Genomic DNA, 26,545 nt, shown 5'->3' with positions numbered 1-26,545 from the left:
CCCCTTCACTACTTGTTTTGACAGCTTTTTGCTGTCAACTAAATAACCCAGTAAAAAAACACTAGGTAAAGCAAAGCTTGTGCCAGAAATCATTCCTGGAGGGATGATATTCGAGATATGAAGGCTTGGTGTTTAAATGAACTAGCTTTTTACAAATGGGATCAAGGGCTGCTAGTTAGAATTAACGAGGCAACAAGGGTCGTAAGAGATACCATAACAGAGAAACCAACCATTCCGACACTGCTCTGCAGGTCAATTGAGTAAGCTTTGGCAAGTATACTCTGAGACATCGTAACTAACTCTTTTAAGAAATTCACAATGGATAACCCACGGAATGGCATTACACAAAAAAATCGTAACACTGCGAAAAAAACGACCTAGTTATAGGGAACACGTTGGGCACCGGCTAAATTCCACCGTTCGGTTTTTTTTTTTGTGATGTTTCAATTTTTTAAGACCACGGAGTAACGAATTTTCACCGGATCCCTGCTGAGGCCCTGATGACTTTCTGGGGGAAGAGATCACCGTCAGTAGGCTTTCTGAAGACAGTACTAGTAAAACGAATGATCACTGAACGTTAACTCTAATGCATGTGATAGTTCTTTACCCGCACTATCTGTGGCTGAAAAGTTTCTCTTGTCTTCGCAACTGAAAGTGCATACCTCATAATATGTGCCGCTCCATATTACACGTGTGCTTTGAGGTAGTTGTCCTCTTGAGGGCGGGAGTACGTATGCATTTGGTGCAGGCTTCATTTACTAATTATAACGCATTTACCGCACCTGTGCTGCCATATTGCTTGTGATACTTCCTGTTACACTATGAAGGAGAAGGGGCTTTAAAAAGGACACATTTTATATCGTCCCCACTCTGGATTTAAGGCCAGGAAGAACTGGAGAAGCACGTTTATGTAGCAGGGTGATTGTTTTGTTATCAGAGTTTAGCGCATAACATAACTCTTTTGTCGAGAAGTGGTGAGAGGTTTTTATACCGGCGGTGTATAACTGGCATAAAATACTTTTTTTGAGGTTTTTCAGAGTAAACGGTCCTCGACAATACAACAGCGGCGCATTGAAATGGCCCAAATAAACGAATACGTATGAAGAAAATACCCTTTTTATTAAAATTGCTCGTTCTTTGGCTTTCTAGGAGACCATTTTCTGCAACCCACTGCCCTTCTTTCATGTATTTGGACTAAGCGTCGTTCTGGGACGAACACTGGTGCCTGGAATCAAGGCGGTGATTCCCAGCCCAAGCTTTGATACGGCTTCCATCCTGAAAGCAGTTCAGCAGCAAAGGTAGATAATGGGGATATTTTAATTTCAACCTTGTTTTTGATATCTTCTTAACATGCTTTTCCTTCCTTTGTTTGTTGTAGAGCGTAAAACGAGAGCAGTGTTTAACGATGCTGTTAGAATCTGCCTACAATATTTGTGGCCGTCGTCCTCAGCTCTAAAGAAAAAGTTGTTAGGCTGATAGTAACCACTTGTCAGGTATGGTTACAAGGCACTTAGGGTTAATTAAGTATCCTTGTTATCCGTACCCCAGGGTAGGGTAGTGCACAGCTAAAAACGAAAAGTGCCAAAACGGTACGAACTACTTCCAGTCAAGCTCCGCAATTATAAATTATTATGAATAAGATTCGGACACTCTATCGTCGCCCCGCTTCTAAGGCTATGTTATGCTGAGTTATACGTTGCTGTTTTCATTGTGGTTGCGGCGGCCGTTTCTTATGGAGGCGTAACACAAAAACATTTCTGAGTTAAAATTCAGGAGCACGTTAGAGATACCCAGGCGGTATAAATTATATGGCAGACCGCACGCGTTACACGAAGTATGACAGACCGCATGCGTTACACAACCACAATTATATAACTTCTCTGAGTCCAGTGAAACACATTAAAAAACAGAAAGGTTTATTAAAAGGTGAAATATATACAACAGTGGGACGCTCTCTCTAACATAACTGCAGCAACAAGATTGTTATTGTGGCAGTGTAGGCAATATGGCCAAAGCGGAAGTTTTTATACACCGAAGTAAGGATAGAACTCTATTTGTATATTGATTGATATGTTGGAGTTACCAGTACCCAATTTCAAATTGCTTGATTAGACCAATCTTATTATACTGGATACTGTATAATGTAATGAAGTTCATGTCAGAAAGGTCAGACGAATTACTTAAAAATAGCTGATGTGTCTGACGAACAGATATTCGTGTTGGCCTACGGCAAACAAACAAATGTAGTCAGAATCTGACATGCGCGTTGACTATGATCCCTCCTGACAAGCTTTAGAAGCTCTAAACTTTCAAGGAAACAGATATTTGATTCGTGATGCTGCAAAAAGGCCCGGAGGCTTGTATTGGTGCATGTAGATATTTACATTCAAAATCGTGAGCATCGCGAGACCTTTAAGACTCCTTGAAGATATGCGATCCTGGTAGGATAACCAACTCGGCGATAAAATAGGCTACGACACCAGGTAGGTATATCTTTCGGAAATACTTTGGCTTAAATTTCAGCCCACCACATCAAAATATGTTGGGTTAAATAAAAAAAGACAACTTCGTATGGTGAATTTCTTGTACTACTAGAAAACATTTGTCCTGCGTTCAGGCATGTATTTGTTGCCATTTTACAAAGATCAATCTGACTAATAATGGTAGAATCATACAATACACTTTGCGAAATGTCAAAATTTTTAAATATGTGCAAAGGGCTTAGGTACAAGCAATAAACATTCTGCACTTTCCCGGAAAGACTGAAAAATTCTGCTATTTTTTCAGGTGTACACACATTTGCGGCTCACCAACAATGTATGTGGACCTTATCAATAGTCCACTAAGAAAGCACTACGACCTTTCTTCCCTACGAATAGGTAAGACACAGCTTTGTTCTGTTAATTTTGTTGTGAATGACATTCCTAAACCATTTTCAGTGAGGCTAGTTTAGTGACGGTAGAATAAATATACCACGTCAAAAACACAAAAACTCACCGCAGAATTACACCACAGCAAAGAGAAATCTATACATTTCAGTTTTGTGTTTGTTTTTGTTCTCAAACTAGCTGAGCAGTTAAACGTTTATACAGACAGCTTCAAGGTAAATGAAATTTTAATTGTTGTAATAGCAGGGCTTTCATAACTTTATAGCATTACTTCCTCAGTGTATTTCATGTTAAGTGAATGACGCCATAATTTTTATTATTCAAAATAATAAATGTGTGGTACTAAGGCTAAGTTAAGTATTTTATTAATGTTATGGTTAGGTTACAATTACGTACTACACAGACGAGCCTCTGAGATGCAACCATTAGTCAAAAGTATGCATGCGGAGAAAAGTAACTTATTGATAATAAAGGTACAGTGTATGCAGAGAACGCCAAAAAAGAAAACCAAATTTAAAATTGCTAGTGTTGGCATAGGATTAGCGAACAATAAATACGTATAAAAAGAGTTTTGTTTGAAATAGGCCCAAATCAGAAACGAAAACTAAATCAGATAAAACTGTATTTATCAGAATACACTCGGCATGTTTTCCTTAAATAAACGTGTTGAAACAGAATAAATCAGATAACGCTCCACGAACACGTACACACTGTATTTCGTATCGGAAATAGGCCACAGCCCTCTGTGGCAAGAAAAAAAATGAGCCACATCCATCTTCCAGACACAAGTGTGGATTTTTTTTGTACGTCGTATAACCAACGTGGCAACCGTATTCGAAGGTGGCGACTGGCAGCTCCGACTGCAAGGAGGGATGAAAGATTAACCTACACATCATAAATGATAATACAAAATTAAGAACTAATTATTTAGCTACTTTCTTTTTAATTATTTGTGGAGGTAGACACCTCCTATCAGACATGTAAAACATACCACATAGTAAGACTGACAGCGCTGCATTTAGGTCCGGTAACAAGGTTCACCCGTTTTGTCAAACGCTGGGTGCATTTGACTTATTCCGAAAAGAAAACTCTTTCTATAAGAAGGAAGTGTAAATAAAACAGACAAACGCAAATAAATGAAACAAATGTAGAAAGAATAAGTGGCACAATAATAGTATATTATGTATTTCCACGATATGCAAGTGCACAGAAACTAACCAGACCTCGACATTTACAATACTATTATTATGCTTCTTAAAACGCATAAATATTACCAAACCAAAAGACATCAGGTTTGTGAACTGCTCATTAGAAGACGGTTGAGATGCTTTAAAAGGGAATACAGCGGTTATGATGAATTTATATCTCCTGGTAAACTAATCTTCAATGAAATACCTGAAAAACAAGATGCCAGCTGACCACAGTCATGTCGGTTGCAGGTAGTAAATATATTTCATAGGCACTGAACCTTGAGTTGTTTAACTTTGAAAAATGCGGATTTCAGAAAATGAATATCAAGATAACGTAACATGAACTGGAAGCACCAGATGCCATGGTGGTATAAAACAAACAAAATGAAGACACTACCCTATCATAGTAAAATGGTAGAGTTAGAACAGAACGACCTGCCTGTACTGACATGAATTGCCTGGTTTTTAATATCTACTAGGGTGCACACGTCTGATGACTCCGTATGAAAGGTAAATGGTGAAAGAACGGATTGGACTGATAAAAAAGGCGATATTCTATGAGTGCTCGAATGACAAAAAGCCGTCTTTTTGACGGAGGAATAATGTGGTAGTGAAATTTCAGAAGAAAGTCGAGGTACAGAAAAAGTAACAGTCGCATGGGGTCACGGTGTATGAATTACTCGTAAACGGTGGAATGTAGAGAAGGTTCTGAATCGGTCTAAAAATCAAGAATAGATCATTTGGAGGAATAACTACCTTGAAGACTTTCCCACACCATGCCGAATCGACGTTAGAATAAACAAGGATTTAGCAACCAATACAGCTGCGGTGTCAAGAATAAATTTATTTAACCATGAAATAAATTTACTCAGAACTACCTTACCACCGCAATGAGTGCATGTCGCTAATTACCTGCCTGTGAAAAAGACTACCAGAAAACGAAGTTTGCCATTTGGATTAAGAAGTTCTCTGCACGTCGAGCAGCTACAAATAATCCACAGACATCCTTTGTTGTTCACGCATGTATACTTTCCTGAGAAGTGTTAGGAATGGCCCGTCATCCTAGTGCATTATTGATAACTCCTCTGGAAGCATACGACTTTTTTGGATGCAAGTCTCACAGTCAAACTACATGCGAACCTATATATATATATATATATATATACATATATATATATATATATATATATATATATATATATATATATATATATATATATATATATATATATATATATATATATATATATATATATATATATATATATATATATATAAGGTTAGTAGAGACAGAGACACACGAGAAGGACATTTGAAATAAAAATAAAAGTTTACTGACGTTTCAGGGACCGCACCGACATTCTTCGAAAAAAAGCTCCAAAACCCAATCAACAAACAAATCTCGTGTTGACCCATTCGGCCTCTTCTCCGAAAGTTGCATCCATACTAAGGAAACATCACAATATCCTTGCTCAAAGTGAGCGCCTAAAGAGAATATTCCCCGAGCCGCCACGTGTTGTTTATAGACGCAGCAAAAATTTGGGCGACGTTCTCACTAAATCCAGCATCAGCCGACCACAGACTACTGGTTGCATGCCCTGTAACAAACCACGGTGTAAGGTATGCCCACAAATGACCACCACACAACGCGCCACCAGCACAGCTTCAGACTATTATGTTAATGTAAAAGGGAACTTTAACTGTGATTCCGCCAATGTCGTATACCTGCTGGAATGCACCCTCTGCGGCAAACAATACATCGGCCAGACTGAAACACCCTTTCGTTTGAGGTTTAACAATCACCGCTCTCATGCAAAAACCTGCCCTTCTTTGCCTCTATCAAAGCATGTTAACACTCCTGGTCATTCTTTTGAACAACTGAAGTCCACAATTCTTGAATCTAGTTTTAAAACGCATCACGATCGCGAGGTTCGTGAGTCCTACCTTAACTATAAGTTTAAATCAGCGTCGTTTGGCATAAATGAAAGTTATGGGAAATTAACGTGTCTTTCCTGCGATTAAAATTTCGGCTGCATTTCTCAGCCTGGAGTTATGCCGTTCATTTCTTTCCCTCAATAATATGCTCCCATTAGTTGGCGAGCTCCCGCAATTGGGTATAGTTTCATGCTAGCACGACGTTTTTTAGCACAATGGCTTCACTGAACCTAATTTGATGAACAAGTCTGGACATTGTGTCCTGGGTAGAAGGCTGCAGTACCATTTTTAGCTTTGTTATTCTCACCTTGTAATTATTTTTTGTGAACGCGAGCGTGTGTGATTGCTTTCGTGTCCTCTTTCTTTTTTGTATTGTTGTTTTCTAATATTCGTTGCTGACCGCCTCGGCATTCCCTGAACTGGCACAATGCGCCGCCCAGATGAATACCACCTGCTGCCGCGTCATACGCGTGCACCTGCCTGTTCTCTTTCTTTTCATGACTTGTTTCACCTTGACCTTTTTTCTTTTTTCTTTTTTTCATACCAATGTACACTCATTTCGAGTCGAAACTACCTGTCCCACTGCTTTTTGGGGTGACCTTTGCCTCCCCCCAACGGAAGCCACGTGTCTCATGTTTCAATGACCCTACCCGGATTCTTAGAACGGGTGTGTAAGGGCAGATCTTCATCCTTTGTGTGCATTTGCGTATCTTCTTTTCCTTGTTCCGCCTGACTAATCTTTTTGCCCATGTCAAACACGTGCATGGGCATATCCTATTTTGACCCCTCTTTCACCCCCGTTGCCACGAGGGAGGGGAAAATAACCTTGTTAATTTGTTTTCCCCGCTCTTTGTATACCAATGTACACTCATTCCTGTCGAAACTGCCTGCCCTACTGCTCTTGGGCGCGACCCTTGCCTCCCACCAACAGAAGCCACGTGTTTCTTGTTTCAATGACTTTACCCGGATTCCTAGAACGGGTGTATATCTTCTTCGGAACGTCTCTGTTCCGCGTGACTAATCTTTTCGCCCATGTCCAACACCTGCATGGGCATATCTTGTTTTGACCCCTCTTTGACCCCCGTTGCCACGGGGGAGGAAAATTACCTTGTTATTTATTTATTTTTTCTCTCTGTGTTTGGTTCTTCTCTCACTTTTTTTCCCATGTTCATACCGCGTGACTGTGTGTACATATTATCATTTTTATAATTTATTTTCCCGCTCTCTCGCCATTCTTTTGCTACCCACCAACCGTGATCCATTTGTACAAACTCTCCCTCCTTTCACCTTGCCCTCGCCCTTGCTACATTTTTTGTATATATATAGCTCTGAAACGAACTTATTTTGTACTCTGAAGAAAGGGAGTCCTCTCCCTGAAACGTCAGTAAACTTTTATTTTTATTTTCAATGTCCTTCTCGTGTGTCTCTGTCTCTACTAACCTTATTTTTTCGCGCTCTGTGTGAGTTTTTGATTCCAGACTATATATATATATATATATATAGCGAATCAGAAAATGGGAAATGAGGGGCTCGGTGAACTAAGACAGAAAAATAGAAGTTGGCAGTCAAGAAAACCTCGGAAAGCCGAGGGGAGGTTGTGGTGGGACATAGAAACGAAGAATTTTTTGAGTCATAAACAAAGTGGTGAAAAAATTCCCGCCGGGTGGGATCCGAACCCACGACCTTCAGAATGCCAGTCTGGTGCGATAACCACTACGCTACCGGCGGGTATGTTTCCCCACCACTTTCTCAGGTTAAGGTTAACGTATTTGTTGTTTCCTGCACTTGGTTGTGGTAGCCGGTATTTTTTCACCCCTTTCTTTCTGACTCAAAAAATTCTTCATCTGTTTCTATGTCCCACCACAACCTCCCCTTTGCTTTCCGAGGTTTTCTTGACTGCCAACCGTTATTTTCTGTCTTATATCTTATATATATATATATATATATATATATATATATATATATATATATATATATATATATATATATATATATTCGGTCCCCACTCGGGGCGCGTGTTTTTCTTTCTGTATTTCCTAACGAGCCCCTCATTTCCAAACCCTATTATGGTGCGAAAGCTTAGCGAGGGCCTCGGTTCTGGCAGCCTTGATGCCAAGGTAGCAAGGAGGGTTTCCCGCCAGTTGACCGCTCATGACAGGCTGTAGACGTTCGCGTCACGCCCCGGGGGTTGAAAAAGAAGGTCCCCTTCTCCCCGTGTAGTCTGAGTGGCGCTGGCTACCACCCTCAAGCGTCAGATACAGTTGTAGTAAATATAAATACCCCAGAAAGTGAAGCAGAACACAGTCGAGATCTAATCGAAAGGCGTGGGTTCGGTACCCACTCTGGGCGCGTGTTTTTCTTTCTTTCTCACGTAATTATAAAAATTAATAATAATGTAACGTCACTAACGGTAATAAATAGTCTAACACTCCCCTATGCCTTCTTTTGCGTTTTAGACTGCCGGCATTTCTTTCTGTATATATATATATATATATATATATATATATATATATATATATATATATATATACAGAAATAAGGGTTGGCAGTCGAGAAAACCTCGGAAAGCAAAGGGGAGGATGTGGTAGATCATTGAAACAGATTAAGAATTTGGAAAGAAAGAAAGAAAGTGAAGAAAAAATGCCCGCCAGGTGGGATCCGAACCCACGACCTCCAGAATACCGGTCTGGTGCGATAACCACTACGCTACCGGCGGGGCGATTTTCCCCTTCACTTTCTGGGCTATTTATGTTAGGTATTTTTGTTTCCTGTGCTTGGGGGTGGTAGCCAGCGCCATTCGGACTACTCGGGGTGAAGGGGACCTTCTTTTTAACCCCCGGGTCGTGACTCGTGTGTCTACGACATGTCCAGAGTGGTCGACCAGCTTTGAGCCCTCTTAAGCTTCCTATGGCACCAAGACTGCCAGAACAGAGGCCCTCGCTATGCATGTAGCGAATCAGAATAGGAAATGAGGGGCTCGTTGAAAATAACAGAGAAATAAGGGTTGGCAGTCGAGAAAACCTCGGAAATCAAAGGGGAGGATGTGGTAGATAATTGAAACAGATTTAGAATTTGTAAAGAAAGAAAGAAAGTGAAGAAAAAAATGCCCGCCAGGTGGGATCCGAACCCACGACCTCCAGAATACCGGTCTGGTGCGATATATATATATATATATACAACACAAACATCCCCCATGACGAAGGGATAGCCGCACTAACCAGCATGTATGCGATGTATGCGCTCCATACACAGCCAGATACCCCAGACTGCCATGTAGTACCGAGGTTAGCGGCCCTGGTCTGAAAACTAAATTCATTTGAATTCAACAATGAGTACATTCGGCAAGTTAGTGGAACCGCCATGGGAACCAAGATGGCACCAAGCTACGCCAATCTGTTTATGGGGAAGTTAGAGGCCACATTCGTGTCTGAAGCCCACTTAAAACCCCTGTACAAAAGGTACATTCACGATATCTTTTTTATTTGGACCTACAACAATGATGAGCTCCTCCACTTCATCGACTGGTACAATTCTGCACACCGGAACATCAATTTTACTCACACCTACTCTCAAGAGAGCATAAAGTTCTTGGATGTGACCGTGAAAATTGAAGACGGTGAACTCACGACAAAGCTGTATCAGAAGCAAACGTTTCGCCAGCAATATCTACATTACCAAAGGGACCACCCCCGTCACTGTAAGAATAGCATTCCTCATAGCCACCCCCACCGTTTCAAACGAATCTGCTCAAAATCGGAAGATTTCACTACCAGCGACAAAAATTTAAAAACCATGCTGGAGGGGCAGGTGTATCCAGCGCGTGTAACTGATGACGCCATAAAAAAGGTAGAAGCACTCAACCGCGAGGACCTAATTGCGAAGCGTCCCCCACAACGTGAATTACAACAAACAGACCTATGCTTAACGTACAGCACCAAGTTTTTTAACGTAAAAAAACATCTTGAACTGGCATTACAACATTCTTGAACAAAGTGAACGCCTCAAACGGGCGTTTCCGTCTGTTTCAGGCGTCGTCTACCGACGGTCCCGGAACCTCAAAGACACACTCGTGAACACAAGGACAAATTCATTGTCCCCGCATAATGAATGCCGTCCATGCCTGAAACCACGTTTGCTTGTCTGCAAGATAAGGCAACAGGCAACCACTGCTCAAAGCTCCAACTCAGAGTACTCTTTAAAAATTCACGGGAACATGACGTGTGATACTTCCATTGTGATTTATTTGATTGAATGCAATGTGTGTCGAATGAAATATATATGGAAAACAGGGGCCTCTTTCAAGCTCCGGTTTAATAATCGCAGAGCGCACACCGAAACGCGCCCGACCCTGCCCCTCTTCAGACACGTCAGCCTTTCAGATCATTCTTTGGATAAACTAAGCGTCACACTCTTAGAGACGGGGTTCAGGTCAAACCGGGAACGAGAACAACGTGAATCATACCTCATATACCGAATCAATACAATCAAAAAATGTATAAATGAGGACCCAGGCACACTTGCAGCGATTAAAACATTTTCATCTACGTAACCGTATCAGTGGCGCTGTGTATGTAGCCGGAGCCGGATTCTCGAAATCACATGCACGTGAGCGTTTGTTCAGTGGATTTTTCACACTTTGGTGATGTCTTTCCGTTTTTGTTTTCGTTTTACTTCCTCCTCTCCTTTTGCGCTCTTCGTGTTCACTCCTATCCTTTTCTCGTTTTTTTTTTACTCTCTCTTTTATAATATTGTTTTATAACATTGGAAACGTTTTCTTAATCTCCGTCACAATCTTACAATTAAGTAATGTTGCTTAGTGCCCGTGCTGCTTCAGGAATAACGTCTGTTTACCTTCTCCCCAAAACACGTGTTCACAAATTGGTTGGGAGATTGGAACGTTTGGATAATGCGCATAACCCGGAAAATTAGCAATACAATTCTGGGGTCTGCGTTATTACTCGAGCGTACATATCTTTGCCGCCGTTATCTCTCTTCACGTCCGCGGACTGGTTACATTTTTGACGGCTTGCAAATCTATTTTTCCCTCCCTTGCACCTACAGTCGTCTTCTAAGCCCGGCTACCGAACCATCGGGATTTATTTTCTCCGTTTTCCCCTCCATCCCCTTGAGCAGCTTGCATTCTGGTTTGGCTGTTTTCCCCCCGCCATCCCCCTCTCAGCGGAGGGGAGACACCTACGACGCACGGGTTGTCGCTGAGCTGCAAAGTGGCAGCTCTTAACAAAGACCTGAAAACTCGGCCTAGCGCCCGCTTCTTGGAAGGCATCCGTCCGGCAGGGGAACGGTGGAATGGTAGCGGACCATTTCGTTGTGCACTACCACAAAACGTCCTTTAATTGCCTCAGCTCCGGGAACGGGCCCATAAACGGTCTGTAAAATGCCTTGTTCGCACTTTCCGAACATCTGGCGGGACACTCGCTTTCAATGAACGGAAACGCGATCCCTCCGAGCGTCTGGGAGTTTGCATAGTGACGGCAAGCGGCGGAAGATATATTGCTTCTCTCCTTTGTTCTAAAACCCCACTTTTGGACGCTGTTGAGCTTTTCGCGTTTCCGCAACCACTCCAATTCCTGTTCCGTGCTCTTTCTTCTGCCTTTCTTCCTCTTTTCCCCCTAACTATCATGGCGTATCTCTCTTCGTTGTTCATTTTGTGTTCATTTTTTTCATTCTTCTAATAAGAAAAATTCCCGCTTGGTGTTTGTGTTATTCACGTAGGTTTGTATGTGGTATCGTTGGCCACTCGCAAACCCGCTTTCCACTTTCGACATATATGGTCTCTTCCGAAGCGACCGAAGCCATCATTCACGTAGAAGACTTGTCTCGAAGTCGAAACGTCGAAATAAACCCTCCGCTGTTGCTGTTACCGAAGTTACTTACTTTGTATTTATATATCGCCACGGATCCCCAACAGTACCTGCATTTCAACCGCAACCACCCACGAAATTGCAAAGTTGGAATACCATACTCGCAGGCGTACAGATACCGCCGAATCTGTTCTGATGTCCAAGAATTTGACAGAAACTAGCAAAATCTAAAGAACACCCTTCTGAATCAAAATTACCCAGAAAATATAATTGATGACGAAGTCAACCGGGTCCGCCAAACAGACCGCCAGTCAGCATTGTCAAAAGCCAATTCACAAAAAACGGAAACACCCCAGACCAACCTGATATTAACATACGGTGCGAACATGCCGCGAGTAAACAACATACTGAACAAGCATTTCAACATGATCAGACAAAGTGAGCACCTGTCAGATATCTTCCCCGAACCACCCCGTGTAGTGTATCGTAAAGACAAGAACTTAAGAGATATGCTTGTTAAGGCTAAAATTGGGATCACGAAACAACACTCAGGCTGCCGCCCATGCGGGAAAACGCGCTGCAAAATCTGTCCCCTCATCACCCAAACCGACACGGCAAAATATAAGTTTTCCAAATTTTCCTTCCGAATAAAAGAGAGTCTCGACTGTGGTTCCAGTAACGTCGTATACAGACTGCACTGCGAAATGTGTGGCAAAGAGTATATTGGCCAGACCGAGAATGCATTCCGACTCAGATTCAACAACCACAAATCCCACGTCACCTCACAGCCGGATCTACCATTTTCCAAACATATGCGCCTGCCGGACCATTCCATTGAGCATATCAGAATCACTCTCCTGCAGTCCGGCTTCCGCTCTTCCCTCGAACGCGGGCAGAGGGAGTCCTACTTTATACATAAATTCCAGGCATTCACCCATGGCATCAATGAGGACCCGGGCCGCCTCTCATTCTTGCGACAAAAAGCTGCGCCTTAGACGGAAATATCGGGACCCTGCGGGCAATGGAGGGGGTGAGCGCGGAACCGAGACCATGCATACAACTTAAGAAAGAAAGCAAGAAGGAAAAAAGGAAACCCCGCTTTAGGGACGAAGTCAAGCAAAACAAACGGGTTACCTACCACATCCTCCCCTTTGCTTTCCGAGGTTTTCTTGACTGTCAACCCTTATTCCGGTCCTATATATATATATATATATATACATATATATATATATATATATATATATATATAGATATATATATATATATATATATATATATATAAATATAACTGAGCCGTTAACCGGAAGTGAACCGGTATTTTTGCCGGAAATAAAACCGCACTCGAACCGTTAGTTTTTGAGCACGCTGAACCCGAACAGAAACTGAACCGAAAAAAGATATAACGGTTACCGGTTCATGCCAAACCAGTTCGACCCTTCGTTTTGATATTGGACAGTCATATGCAATTCAGGCCTTTTCTTCTTTCATGTACCATCAACATCGTGCCCGCTCGCACACTTTCCCCTCCAGACGATTGTACACTACCACGCTCTATGTAACAACAGGGAAAATAAATGAGCATCAATGTAGCAATGGTGTGTTGCTACTGGAAGCGCCAGCGTAGTGAAAGGTGACCAAACGAAATGTCATTCTCGGCTACTAGCACGGGATATAAAACTACTTTGCCCTTCCGTAGCTGCGTCTATTGGAGCAATCAGTCGGCAGGAGTGCTCCACTGCGCAACAATGAAAGCCCACACCCGATGTGTGCAAACTTTTTGCATTTCATAATTCGTTTAAAAAGTCCGACACCTGCGAATGGTTAATACTTGACAAGTGTGACCGCAGGACCTGTTCAGTGGATAAGCTGTTTGCTGCTGACCACAAGTGCCCTCGATCTCCTTTCACCACGACCGTTTTTCTGAAGTAAATGGAAATCGAGAACGTCCGTGTATCAAGGTTATGATCGTCGGTTATCATCACCAACTGGTTAAAATAGGTTGGTCGGCCTCCAACATAAGCTTCGCCTCGGAGCGCAGATATAGCAGAGGGCATCAAATGCGCCAGTTTTTTTAACAGTGTGTTTACACGGAAAACAATAAAAAGAAAAGACGAATCACGTTGTTTTACAACATTAAAAAAAAGTAAGTAAAACTGGATAAGTAAAAAAAAGGGCCAAAACGTGGATATTGCTCTGTGCTTTTCTCTGCCCTGCCTTTCAGAACCAAACGTGTCATAAATGCGAAGGAAGTGAGTTCCGTGGTAAGTTTTTGAGGATGCCCGTCGCGGCGGCTCAGTGGCTAAGTCGTTGCGCTGGTGAGCATGAGGTCGCTGGTTCGATTCCTGGCCGCGCGGCCGCTTTTCTGATGGAGGCGAAAAACAAATACTCCCGTGTGTACGAGATTTCGGCGCACGTAAAGATCCCCAGGTGGTCAAAATTAATCCAGAGACCTTCACTACGGCGCGCCACATCACCTGCGTTACGTCGGCGCGGTAAACCCTACTATCGATTCGAATTTTTGGGGACAGTACAGTGGACAAGTTCCGTTTTTTTACAGATACAGATACACACAACTATGTCATGGAAAAAGTTGCGACTTAATCCCTTTGCAAGAAACTGAAGCCCTCAACCTTGTCTTCACAGCAGAAAAAGTAGTAAAGCAGATGACACGTGCAGAAAGGCAGGCCGGTACCTCACACTGTCCCATGCATCCCGCGACCATCTTGTCTGCCTGTTCTGCAGGTTTTTCTCTTTCAGATCTGTTTTTTTTCAAAGATGCACTTGTACTGATTGCCCAACCCCCTATATTACTTCCACTGCTACTCGTTCCGGAGGGAGTACTGCTGTGGACGAATTAAAGAACGTCTACCCAAAGAAGTCCTATCTCACGCTGCGCGCGTCAAATTCTCTTTTCATTTTGTAACAACATAGTCTCTTATAAGCTTCCGCAATGTAGCACACGCATCAATGGCCAGTGGTCAGGCGATACGATGACATACTGATTGTAATGCACACATCCGGTTTAGCTATCCCAAAAGGAATTGCAATGGTCGGAGCAATAAGGCCATGACTGAGCGTCAGCTAGCTTACTTTTGATAAAACTGTGGCTAACACATTCGATAAGGTGACAGCTAACAAATTATTCAGTGTGACCAAATAATCTATTTCATTGGTAGTTATGTTTATGTGCCAGTTGTAGGATGTTTCTCTTTTGTTTGAAATATAAAAAAATGTGCGCCATTAGTATTAAGCAGTGGTATTTGAACGCGCTAGTACGCAGGCCTAAATTTAAGGCTTCAAGGTTAACATGAATGGTGATTCCATAGCGACGACTGCGATTACAACAAAAATGAAAAAGGCAGCAAATATATCCCACCGTCCTATCTCTTGGCGGTGGCTTTATGAATAGTGGCTACGACCAAAAAAGTCTGGGCGAGAAAGTAGGTGGTAAGTCGTCGCCACTTAATTAAAACCTTTTTTTCTAATATCCCGTGATTGCATAAAGTTTGCTTTCATTTGCGCCATCGCCAGTGAAGAACAGCATGATTTTGATTTTTTTTTGTATTTTGATTTGACTGTCGTGTTGAACTACTAAATGTTTTTATTATTTCACTGATAATTCAACTCATCGAACTGGTTAGCGAACCGCTTTGGCGTATGATTCTGTCGAAACGGAACTGAGCCAGAACCGTAACCGGACTGGTATATTTAGGTTCGAGCTTGTTTTTTGGTACCCACTCTGGGCGCGCGTTTTTCTTTCTTTCTTTCTCATGTAATTAATAAAAGAATAATGTAACATCACTAACGATAAAAAAAGTCTAACCACTCCCCTATGCCTTCTTTGGCGTCGTATTCAGCCGGCATTTCTTTCTGTATTTTCCAACGAGCCCCTCATTTCCAAACCCTATATATATATATATATATATATATATATATATATATATATAGACTGAAAAGATAAAAACTCACACAGAGCGCGAAAAAAATAAGGTTAGTAGGGACGGAGACAAACGTGAAAGATGTAGAAAATAAAAATAAGTTTACTTACGTTTCAGGGAGAGGACTCCCTTTCTTACTCTGAAGAAAGGGAGTCCGCTCCCTGAAACGTCAGTAAACTTATTTTTATTTTCTACGTCTTTCTCGTTTGTCTCTGTCTCTACTAACCTTATATATATATATATAAGTATATATATATATATATATATATATATATATATATATATATATATATTTATATATAAAGAGAGAGAGAGAATACTTTGGAGAAAGTAGCGGTCTCCGAGATCTCTGCCAACTGTTTTACAGATACAGATTGAGTTGGAGAGATAGGAGTACGTTGTTACGAGCGAGGCGGGAAGAAGAACAGCCGAGTGGGGCAAGGGTCGGTTGAAAGGAGCGAAATAGTGAGAGAGAAACGGAGGTGAGGTTATTGCGACTGGGCCCCGCTGGAGAGAAAAACAGGGAAGACAACGAGAGGGTTGGGGGAAACAGGGGGAATGGTTAGTGGTGGGCTGCGGTGGTACCGGGCGAGCTCAAAGGAGGCTTCCAGGAAGTTTGGGGCCGCGAGGAGCGTCTTGAGGGTGCAATTGCAGGGTTACAGAACTGTGGGTAAGAGAGAAAACTCGTAAAAAACAGCCCGTATAGTGCAAAGAATTTCGGTTGGGGAGGCCAGTGTTCGCGGAAGAATAGAAGGGGTATGCACGAGTACCATCCACGGGAAGCTTTGCGGTAGATTCATGAACTTCTTTTCTGTTTTCTGTCTTTTTTACTTTTTCTTTTTGCGTGTGCGTGTAAAGCGGTAGTAAGACGAAACGCCGAAGGTCTAGAGAGGCGAGTGCGCGTGGTATGTCGAAATCGGCTAGGAGCAAGACAGGAAAAAAATACGAAAATTGTATTGAACGAACAGCTTGAGGCATGGGCAGGCAGGGTTGTTGCGAATGGAGATTTTGTAAGCGCATTATTTTTCTGTTCGATGAAAATTCCGTAAAGTTTCAAAGCTGCCTTTCGAAGCATTAATTCAAGCAGGCTCCAGGCAGTTGAATTTATGGATTAAGTACGATTCTCTGTATTTGCGGTCTCCTGGAGACTTAAAGTTTGACTGCAGAATATAGAGCTTGAGATCATCAAAATTGTGGTTCGGCTGGCTGAAGTGTTGCGTGACTGCTATGTAGGCACTGTTATGAGTGTCGGCCTGATGTCCATTCAGGCGTGAGGTCATAGGTTGACTCGTTTGCCAATGTACTGCTTTTGACAGAGTGAGCATTCTAGCATATACACAATGTTAGAATAATTGCACGTGAAGCTGAATTATTCTTTGAACGTATTGGCTGGTATTCCTATTGACTATGCAATCCGTCTGCAGATGTTTGCAGGTCTTGCACCTAGGGCGGATGCAAGGGCTGATGACTGGTTCCTGGGAAGCGCCAATTTTGGCATGCAATAAAATGTCTTTTAGGTTCTTATTTCTTCTGTAGGTAACTCTTGGGGCTTCCGGGAGCGTCTTTTTAGGTCGGTCATTACTGGCTAGAACGGGGTAGTATTTCCACAGAATGTTTTTTTATATTAAGGAGCGCGTTTGAGAATTTTGTTATTAAGGCTCGTGGTCGGACGCTTTCATTTCGACGTTGTAGCTTGAGCACTTTGTCCCTTTCTAGTTTGGATGCTCTTTCGTAAGTCATATCCAGCGAGCTGACCGGGTGATTCCTGCTTGCCAGGGTGGGCTTTATTTAGTTCATTAAGGTGTTTTATATAGTCTGTGTTAACACTTCATACTCTTCTTAGTCTGCTAGCCTGTCCTACAAAGTTGCCCTGTTTGCAGTGTCGTGGGTGATGACTAGTGTAGTCTAGGTACCGTTGCGTGTCCTTTGGTTTCCTATAATGTGGGGTTTTCAGTTTACCATTGTCAAGAACAACAGTGGTGTCTAGGAAGTTCACTTGTTTATCCGACTGCTGGCATGAGAACATAATGGTCAGATGCGAAGAATTAAGATGCGAAATGAAACTTTCTAGGGCTGTGTGGCCGTGCTCCCAAATTATGAAGATGTCATCTATGTATCGAAGGTAAACCTTTGATTTAAGGGAGAGAGATTGTAAGAGTGAAACTTCAAGTTCTTCCATAAAAATGTCGGCGTAGGTGGGTGCGAAAGGAGTGCCCATGCTGGTTCCAAAAATTTGAAGTAGTCAGATGAGTCGAACTCGAAATAGTTGAGAGTTAGAACTAATTGTAGTAAAGTAATGTGTACTTCACATGCATCATGGCACCGGTTTTTGTCTAAGGCCTTTGATGTAACTTTTATTTCTTCGGTGATGGCAATGTTCGTGTAGAGGGTGGAGACGTCTAGCGTGACCAGAAGGGCGTCATTGGGTATTTGCCAAACTTCGTTTATTGCTTCTATTATGTGGAGGACCTGTGGAGTGTCCTAAACCAATGAAGGAAGAGAAGTCGGAATATCTGCCAAATGGTGATTCAGAAACACAGACAAAGCTTGGGTAGGGGTGTTGTTGTTAGAAACTATGGGTCTGCCCGGAATGTCAGCTGAGAACAATGCTTCTGTGGGGACTTTTAGGATTTGGAGAGGAGGTAGAAGCTTAGTTCTGTTGTGATGATGAATTCTCTGGCCAGCAGATCTGTGAGAGTGCGAAGGATCGTTTGACTGTATTCGTTGCTGGAATCATGGAGTAAAGGCTGGTAGTGGCCATGGTTTTTAAGCTGCCTATAGGCCTCATCTTTATATTTTTTCATCGGTAAGATGAGAACGCTACCTCCTTTTCAGGTGTAATGGTTATGTCTGTTCTGGTTGCTATGTTATTTAGAGTGACTTCATCTGAGGGGGTCAAGTTTTTGCTTTTTTATTTCTTTGATGTCATCATAATTTTTTATACTGATTTTATATACAAATCAAGTACTGGAGATTCCTCGGCATCTGGCGTCCAAGTGTTCGGTGCACGGAGTGGCTGGTCGTTCATTTCACTATTGTCTTGGTTATCGGAAAATAATTACTTCAGTCTCATTCGGCGGGAAAATTCGGTGACATCCTTGTGTAACTCGTATTCATTAACATTGTTGTTGGAAGGGCAGAAAGTGAGGCCTCGTTCTGGGATAATCTTTTCGGTATTCAAAAATGTTTCTGAAATATCTATCACGTTGCTGTTAAGGGTGATGGAAGAGGCGGATACAGAATTCCGTTCGGGAACACGTTTCATGTTGCTGTTACTCGTACTGTGAGGGCTAGATTCTACATTTTGGTAATTGGCGGGAGGGAAAAAATCCAACGTAGCAGATTATGATGTGTCAGCGAGGGAAGTCAGATGACTTAGTGCCATGTTTTCAGGCTTATTGAGAACAGGAGGTTCAATGGTGCAATGTGTGTCAGGCAAAAGGAGCTGGACAGGTTCAAATTTAACTGTGTTTCTTGCCCAGCTCGTGTTCCTTGCGGTTTCTAAAGGCATCAAGATCAATTTTCTCTTGCTCGGTCAGTGCAATGTTTTTATCTGCTCACGCGCACTCGCACCACGTGCACTCGCCGCCCTTGACTTTCGGGATTTCGTCTTACTACCTGCTTTACACACACACACACGTAAAAAGGGAAAAGAAAAAAAGAAAACAGAACAGAAGTCCTTGAATCTACCGTAAAGCTCCCCGTGGATCGTACCTGCGGATACCTCTTCTATTCTTCTGCGAACACTGCCCTCCCCAGCCGGAGTTATTCGGGCTATACGGGATGTTGTTGTTAACTAGTTTTCTCTCTTACGCACAGTTCAGTAACCTTGATATTGCACCCCCAAGACGCCCCTCTCGGCCTCAAACTTCCTGGTAACCTCCTTTGAGGTCGCCCGGCACCACCGCAGCCCAGCTTACACCATTCCAACTGTTTCCCCCGACCCTCTCGTAGTCTTCCCTCTTTTTCTCTGGTGGGGTCCTGTTGCACTAACCACACCTACGTTTCTCTCTGGCTATTTTGCTCCTTTCAACCGACCATTGACCCACTCTGCTATCCACCTTCCGGCCTAACTCGTAACAACCTACCCTTCCCCCCTCTCTCGAACTCAATCTGTGTCTATAAAACAGTGTGCCAGAGATGAACCCTGATGCTTTGAAAAAGGCCAGTCCCATTGTTGAAACGTGGCAGAGGTCTGATTCCGCTACCTTCTCCAAAGTATAATTACTATCCTGTGAGCATCTTCAAAGCCCGATCTTTTCCTATATATATATATATATATACATATATATATATATATATATATATAAATATATATATATATATATATATATATATATATATATATATATATATATATATATATATATATATATATATATATATATATATATATATATATATATAGGGAGTAGTAGAACTTTGAAGGTGGTAGAGAACACAAGAGAAGAAAAACTTCGAACAAGGTAAAAGCACGATTGTGGCCTATGTTTCAGCAAAGAGAACTTGCTTTCCTCAGGGCTGAGGAAAGCAAGTTCTCTTTGCTGAAACATAGGCCACAATCGTGCTTTTACCTTGTTCGAAGTTTTTCTTCTCTTGTATATATATATATATATATATATATATATATTCTGTTTTGGTTCTGTTCGGGTTCAGCGTGCTCAAAAACTAACGGTTCGAGTGCGGTTTTATTTCCGGCAAAAATACCGGTTCACTTCCGGTTAACGGCTCAGTTATATATATATATATATATATATATATATATATATATATATATATATATATATATATATATATATATATATATATATATATATATATATATATAAGGTTTGGAAATGAGGGGCTCGTTAGGAAATATAGAAAGAAATGCCGGCAGTCTACAACGCCAAAAAAGGCATAGGGGAAGGATAGACTATTTTTCTACCGTTAGGGAGGTTACATTATTATTAATGTAATGCTGACCGACGCGTCCACCTTCTGAAATAAAGTTTTGTTATGTTATGTTATTAATTACGTGAGAAAGAAAGAAAGAAAAACACGCGCCCAGAGTGGGGACCGAACCCACGCCTTTCCCTTCCCCTATGCCTTCTTTGGCGTTGTAGACTGCCGGCATTTCTTTCTATATATATATATATATATATTGTAAGAGGCCTTCAAGGAGACGTCGCTTGCTGATAGAGCGGAGGAGACAGACGCCGTTTATTTGGCGAACGCACAGCCAAGCAGCCCTAGCCTCAGGGATGATAATGATCATGTACAGGTGACGAAGAGGAAGCATTACTGTAAAGGATGACAGGTGATGATGATTACACAGAAGATTGAAATCAGCGAAATATTGTGCCACGGAGAACTGCAGTGCTTACACTAATTTCCCCCCCTCGAGGAAGGCGGCCGCCCGGCCGCTGGCATTTAGGAAGTGCGAGAGTGGAACTTTTTGAGACGGGAGACATGCACAATTTCGGTTCCCCGACAGCGACGGTCCGTGCTGGGAGACACAGGGGTGACCCGATAGTTGACTGGCGACGTCTGCTCCAGAACGGTATAAGGGCCGATGAATCGCCGAAGAAACTTTTCGCATAGCCCAGGCACACGAACGGGAGTCCAGAGTAGAACCTGGTCCCCTGGGCGGTACTGGATACACCGGTGAGAGGCGTCGTACTGGAGCTTGCGGTCCTGCTGGCAGGCTTGCGTGTTTTCACGGGCAATACGGCGGCAGTGGTGAAGGCGAGAGATGAATTCGTCAGACCCGGGGACAGATCCCGTCGCAGGTGCCGATAACAGACACGTGTCTATGACGAAGGAGGGATCACGGCCATAAACAAGGAAAAACGGAGCGTATCCAGTTGTTCGTTGGCGTGCCGTATTATACGCAAACGTTACGAATGGAAGGATGACGTCCCAGTTAGTATGGCTTGGTCCGATATACATGGAGATCGTATCCGAAAGTGTACGATGGAAGCGTTCCGTGAGGCCGTTTGTTTGGGGGTGATATGAGGACGTCGTTTTGTGTATGGTATTCGATGCACGAAGCAGGTCTGCAATGACGCTTGAAAGAAATGTTTTCCCACGGTCACTTAGTAGAACCCGGGGGGCGCCATGGCGTAAGATCACGTTATGCAAGATAAATTCAACGACTTTTTGGGAGCAGCCAGAGCGAACAGGGGCCGTCTCTGCATAACGCGTCAAATGGTCAACCGCGGTCACGATCCAACGGTAGCCGGATGAGGTGGATGGTAAAGGGCCGTATAGATCAATACCCACCACGTCAAAAGGTTCCGCCGGACAAGGAATGGGTTGTAGAAGTCCAGCAGATGAAGTTGTAGGGCGTTTGCGATGCTGCACAATGCACAGGAGCTGACATACTTAGCGACGCACCTTGACATGCCAGTCCAGAAAAAGCGAGCTCGGATCCTATCAGACGTTTTTTGAAAGCCGAGGTGGCCAGCAGCTGGGTCATCGTGAAAGGCTTCTAAAATCTTTGGCTGCAAAACCCGAGGAGCTACAGGCACCCATTTTTCTCCAGCAGGGTCATGGTTGACGCGGCAGAGCATACCGTTGCGGAGCGTGTACTTTGCAAGCTGGCGTCGTAAACGGCTGTTAGGAGGCTGCGTCACCCCAGAGAGTCGGTCAGTTATGGTTCGGCAGTGCGGGTCCGCCTGCTGAAAAGACACCAGCTCGGAGCACGCAACGGATGGCGCAGGGTCGATGGGAGCCAAGGATGTAGCTCGTGCAGCGGAGGAAACATCGCCAGCGGTGTTTGATGTTGACCCGAGGGGACATCGTGACAAGGCATCCGCGTCAAGGTGTTTCTTGCCTGATTTGTACTGTACAGTGTAGTCGTACTCCTGTAATCGCAAAATCCACCGTCCGAGCCGGCCGGAAAGGTTCTTCAGCGTCGATAACCAGCACAAGGCGTGATGATCGGTCACTACGGTGAAGTGGCGGCCGTATAAGTAGGGACGGAATTTTTGTACCGACCAGACAACAGCCAGGCATTCTTGTTCAGTAATGGTGTAGTTCTTCTCTGCGGAACTGAGAGTGCGACTGGCATAGGCCACAACACGCTCTCTAGATTGGTTATCACGCTGGAGAATAACAGCACCAATTCCGTACCCGCTAGCATCCGTATGTAATAAGGTTGGTTTGGTGTCGTCGAAATGGGTCAAGACGGGGTCCGAGGTAAGCGCGTCTTTTAAGGCTTGAAATGATTTTTCGCAGTCCTCAGACCATACGAAAGGCGTGCCAGAACGAAGAAGCTGGTTTAGCGGAGACGCGAGGGTGGCGAAGTTGCGCACGAAACGTCGAAAATAGGAAGCCAGGCCAAGAAAGCTGCGGAGCGTCTTCTGTTGCTGCGGGCGTGGGAAGCTCATGACTGCGCTAATCTTCTCAGGGTCATGCCGGACACCTTCTTTGCTCACGACATGGCCGAGGACCTTGATGGCCTTGCTGGCAAAATGACATTTTTTTGTGTTGAGCTGTAGGCCGGCGCTAGCGAGACAGGTCAGCACTTCATCTAGCCGCTGCAGGTGCTGAGAGAAGGTGGACGAGAAGACAACGATGTCGTCCAGATAGCACAAACAGGTCTTCCACTTTAGGCCACGTAGAACAGTGTCCATGAGTCGCTCAAAGGTGGCGGGCGCATTACACAACCCGAACGGCATAACGTTAAACTCGTATAAGCCTTCGGGGGTACAGAACGCTGTTTTCTCCTTATCGGCCTCGTACATTGGTATTTGCCAATACCCTGAACGTAAATCCAGGCTTGAATAATATTCAGCTCCTTGCAAACAATCCAAAGCATCATCAATCCTTGGCATCGGGTAGACATCTTTCCTGGTAATTTTGTTGAGGGCTCGATAATCCACGCAAAAGCGAACTGACCCATCCTTCTTTCTAACTAATACAACAGGAGAAGACCAGGCACTCGTGGAGGGACGAATTATGTCTCGCTTAAGCATATCTGAGACATTCTCTTCAATTATTTTTCGTTCAGACGCCGACACGCGATACGGGCGGCGGCGTATGATGTGAGGACTGTCTGTCTGTATGCGGTGTGCTGCGGCAGTGGTCTGGCCTAACGTTTCGGAAAAGGAGTCGAAAGACAAACGGTGCTTGTCCAGTAAGGCCAATAAGGACTGTGCCTCTGCTTGCGGGACGTCGGGGCTAATGGTGGCGGTCAGCGCTGAAGTAGAAGTGTCCGAAAAAACAGAACGCGGAAGAGCCGACAACGAGCCAATAGGTACAACATCAATGGTCTCTCCCTGATGAGTCGAGGCCACTGTGGTGCCTTCATGCAGCAGGATCAGTTCGGGGCTAGCGTTGGTCACGGGAAGGGTTGCGAACCCATTGCAGAAGCGTATTAGGCACGTAGCTATCACGACTCCTTTAGAGAGTAGGCCGGCACAAGGGACGACTAAAATGTCCCCCTCACTGACGTCGGCCGATCGAACTGTGAGGAGAGTATCCAGTCCTGGAGAAAGAACACAATCTGCAGCCACTACGAGGTTAACTTGAGGCATACTGCACACACTCGAAACTTGCTCATTGGAGAGTTCAATGGTTGGACTATCACAAGAGATGACGGCTAAGGCTGAAGAGAGAAAGTCCCACCCCAAAATTAGCGAATGAGCACACGACGCCAGCACCGCACACGGGATATGATGTCGAAGGCCGTCGATAAGTACGCGTACCGTGCACTGTCCAGAGGGCTGAATCAAAACATTATTTGCGCCACACAAGGTCGGGCCAGAGTAGGGCGTTTGCACTTTACGAAGTCGAGCACACAAGTCTGCATGTATAACTGAAATACTGGCGCCAGTGTCCACAAGAGCATCAACACAAATACCTTCGACGATTACAGATAAAATGTTCGATGGCCGCTGCGGAGGAATTGTACTTTTACCAGGTATAGCAGTTTTCCCTCCAAAAACTGCAGAAGTTAGTTTTCCTGTCGGAGGCCAGCAGCATGAGACGCGGGGCGAAGGGGCGATACCGAGCGGTTCCGAAAGGGAGATGGTGGACGGCGCCGCGATGGTCGGGATCTTCCAGGAACATCCTGTGTGTCCGGGGTCGACGGAAAAGGCCGCGGCGGGGAATGATATGCCCGTTGACGAAAGCCATATGGAGGTCGGTAGGTGCTGCGGTCCGGTATAACGCCTGCACGTTCGTCTTGCTGACGCCGTCGACAAAATCGGGCAATATGACCCCTGATACCACAGTAGAAGCAAGTGGGTCGGGGGGATCGCCAAGGAGCATAGTACTGGCTGTACGGCTCAGGGAGTCTCGGAGAAAGGACAGACAAATGACTCTGAGCAGGCGCAGGATGCGGGAAGACTGGCTGTAGTGGGCTCATCTCGGCGTACTGAGCCACGTGCTGTGGAGCGGCGTGTTCGGTAGAGGGCCCGCTTTCCATGAGACGCAGTTCTTCTTTAACCAGGTCACGCAAAGTGGCGCCAGAGGAGAACTGGAGATCACCAGAGAGTCCAGAGGTCTTCTGCGCCTGAAGTTCTTCCCTAATGATACTACGTATCAAAGAGCGCAGCTCCGTGTCGGGTGGAAGGCAGGCTGGTGGGGTATCCTGCTGGGTGCGAGCGGACTGCAGCGCATCCAAGCGCTGGCAAATCGTAACTACGTCGCGTACGGTGGTGGGATTCTGAGCGACGAGAGCTTTAAGGGCAAATGTGCTAATGCCTTTCAGAAGGTGCCAGACTCTGTCGTTCTCCGACATGTCCTCGTTCGCCTGGCGACAAAGCGCAAGCACATCCTCAATGTAAGACGTGTACGTCTCACCTACATGTTGAACGCGCTGGGAGAGTTTCTTCGTGGCGCTCTCTGATCGGCTCGCCGATGTGCCAAAAATCTTGCGAATCTCCTCCGTAAACGTATTTCAATCTCCTAGGCGATGTGCGTTGTTATAAAACCACGTCCTAGCCACTTTGTCAAGGCAGAACGGGACATTATAGAGCTTCATAGAGTCATCCCACCGATTAAACGCACTCACCCTGTCGTAATAGTCGAGCCAATCGTCGACGTCTTCACCGCGAAGGCCAGCGAAGGATCTGGGGTCCCGTTGGCGGCTGGTAACGGTCCACGCAGGAGGCGCAGAAGCCGTTGCAGGGGCGGTGCGAGTCGGGACGTCCTGTTCCATTGACCCGGTTGGTATTTGAAGGCGTCTTCCTGAACGTAGCTCCAGGGATGCGCTAGGAGAGTCAGAGGGCGGGATCGAGGTGCACCTCCACCACGTGTAAGAGGCCTTCAAGGAGACGTCGCTCGCTGATAGAGCGGAGGAGACAGACGCCGTTTATTTGGCGAACGCGCAGCCAAGCAGCCCTAGCCTCAGGGATGATAATGATCATGTACAGGTGACGAAGATGAAGCATTACTGTAAAGGATGACAGGTGATGATGATTACACAGAATATTGAAATCAGCGAAATATTGTGCCACGGAGAACTACAGTGCTTACAATATATATATATATATATATATATATATAAACTGCATTGCATCAATTACACGCAAGCCCTCTAGGATGTATACCGTCAGGCGCCATCTGCTGCCCATACACCGGTACGGGGCGAGAGCTCGTCAAGCAGTCCACAGCAGCTTTTTCTCTCGCCCCTTCATGTCTTTTAAAGAATGTGAAATAAACCTCCATTCTATTCTGTATATATAAAATTTTATTAAAGATTATGAGAAAGCATTAGACTCGGTCGACACCTCAGCAGTCGTAGTTGCATTACGGAACCACGGGGTAGATTTTGATTATGT

The 26,545-nt window shown here is 44.3% G+C and overlaps 1 protein-coding gene and 1 non-coding gene across 11 annotated transcripts in view; one reads left to right on the top strand and one right to left on the bottom strand.

Annotated features, from left to right (window-relative positions):
- The window catches only part of LOC144172621 (medium-chain acyl-CoA ligase ACSF2, mitochondrial-like), a 123,295-nt gene that overhangs the window by 53,272 nt on the left and 43,478 nt on the right, over positions 1 to 26,545 (top strand). For all 10 annotated transcript variants that reach the window (XM_077701273.1, XM_077701270.1, XM_077701271.1 and 7 more), the window contains 2 exons: positions 1,150 to 1,298; positions 2,788 to 2,879. In XM_077701273.1, the coding sequence (XP_077557399.1) occupies positions 1,150 to 1,298; positions 2,788 to 2,879 (241 nt within the window). The remainder of the gene's footprint in view (positions 1 to 1,149; positions 1,299 to 2,787; positions 2,880 to 26,545) is intronic.
- On the bottom strand, positions 7,669 to 7,741 carry Trnaa-ggc (transfer RNA alanine (anticodon GGC)). Its single transcript has one exon. It is a non-coding gene; the product is annotated as a tRNA-Ala (tRNA).

The sequence above is a fragment of the Haemaphysalis longicornis genome, unplaced genomic scaffold, assembly GCF_048455015.1.
Source record: "Haemaphysalis longicornis isolate Haplotype H1 unplaced genomic scaffold, Haemaphysalis longicornis Haplotype H1 scaffold_249, whole genome shotgun sequence".
NCBI lineage: Eukaryota > Metazoa > Arthropoda > Arachnida > Ixodida > Ixodidae > Haemaphysalis > Haemaphysalis longicornis.
The sequence above is the reverse complement of the archived record's forward strand: the minus strand, read 5'-3'. Positions and strand labels throughout refer to the sequence as shown.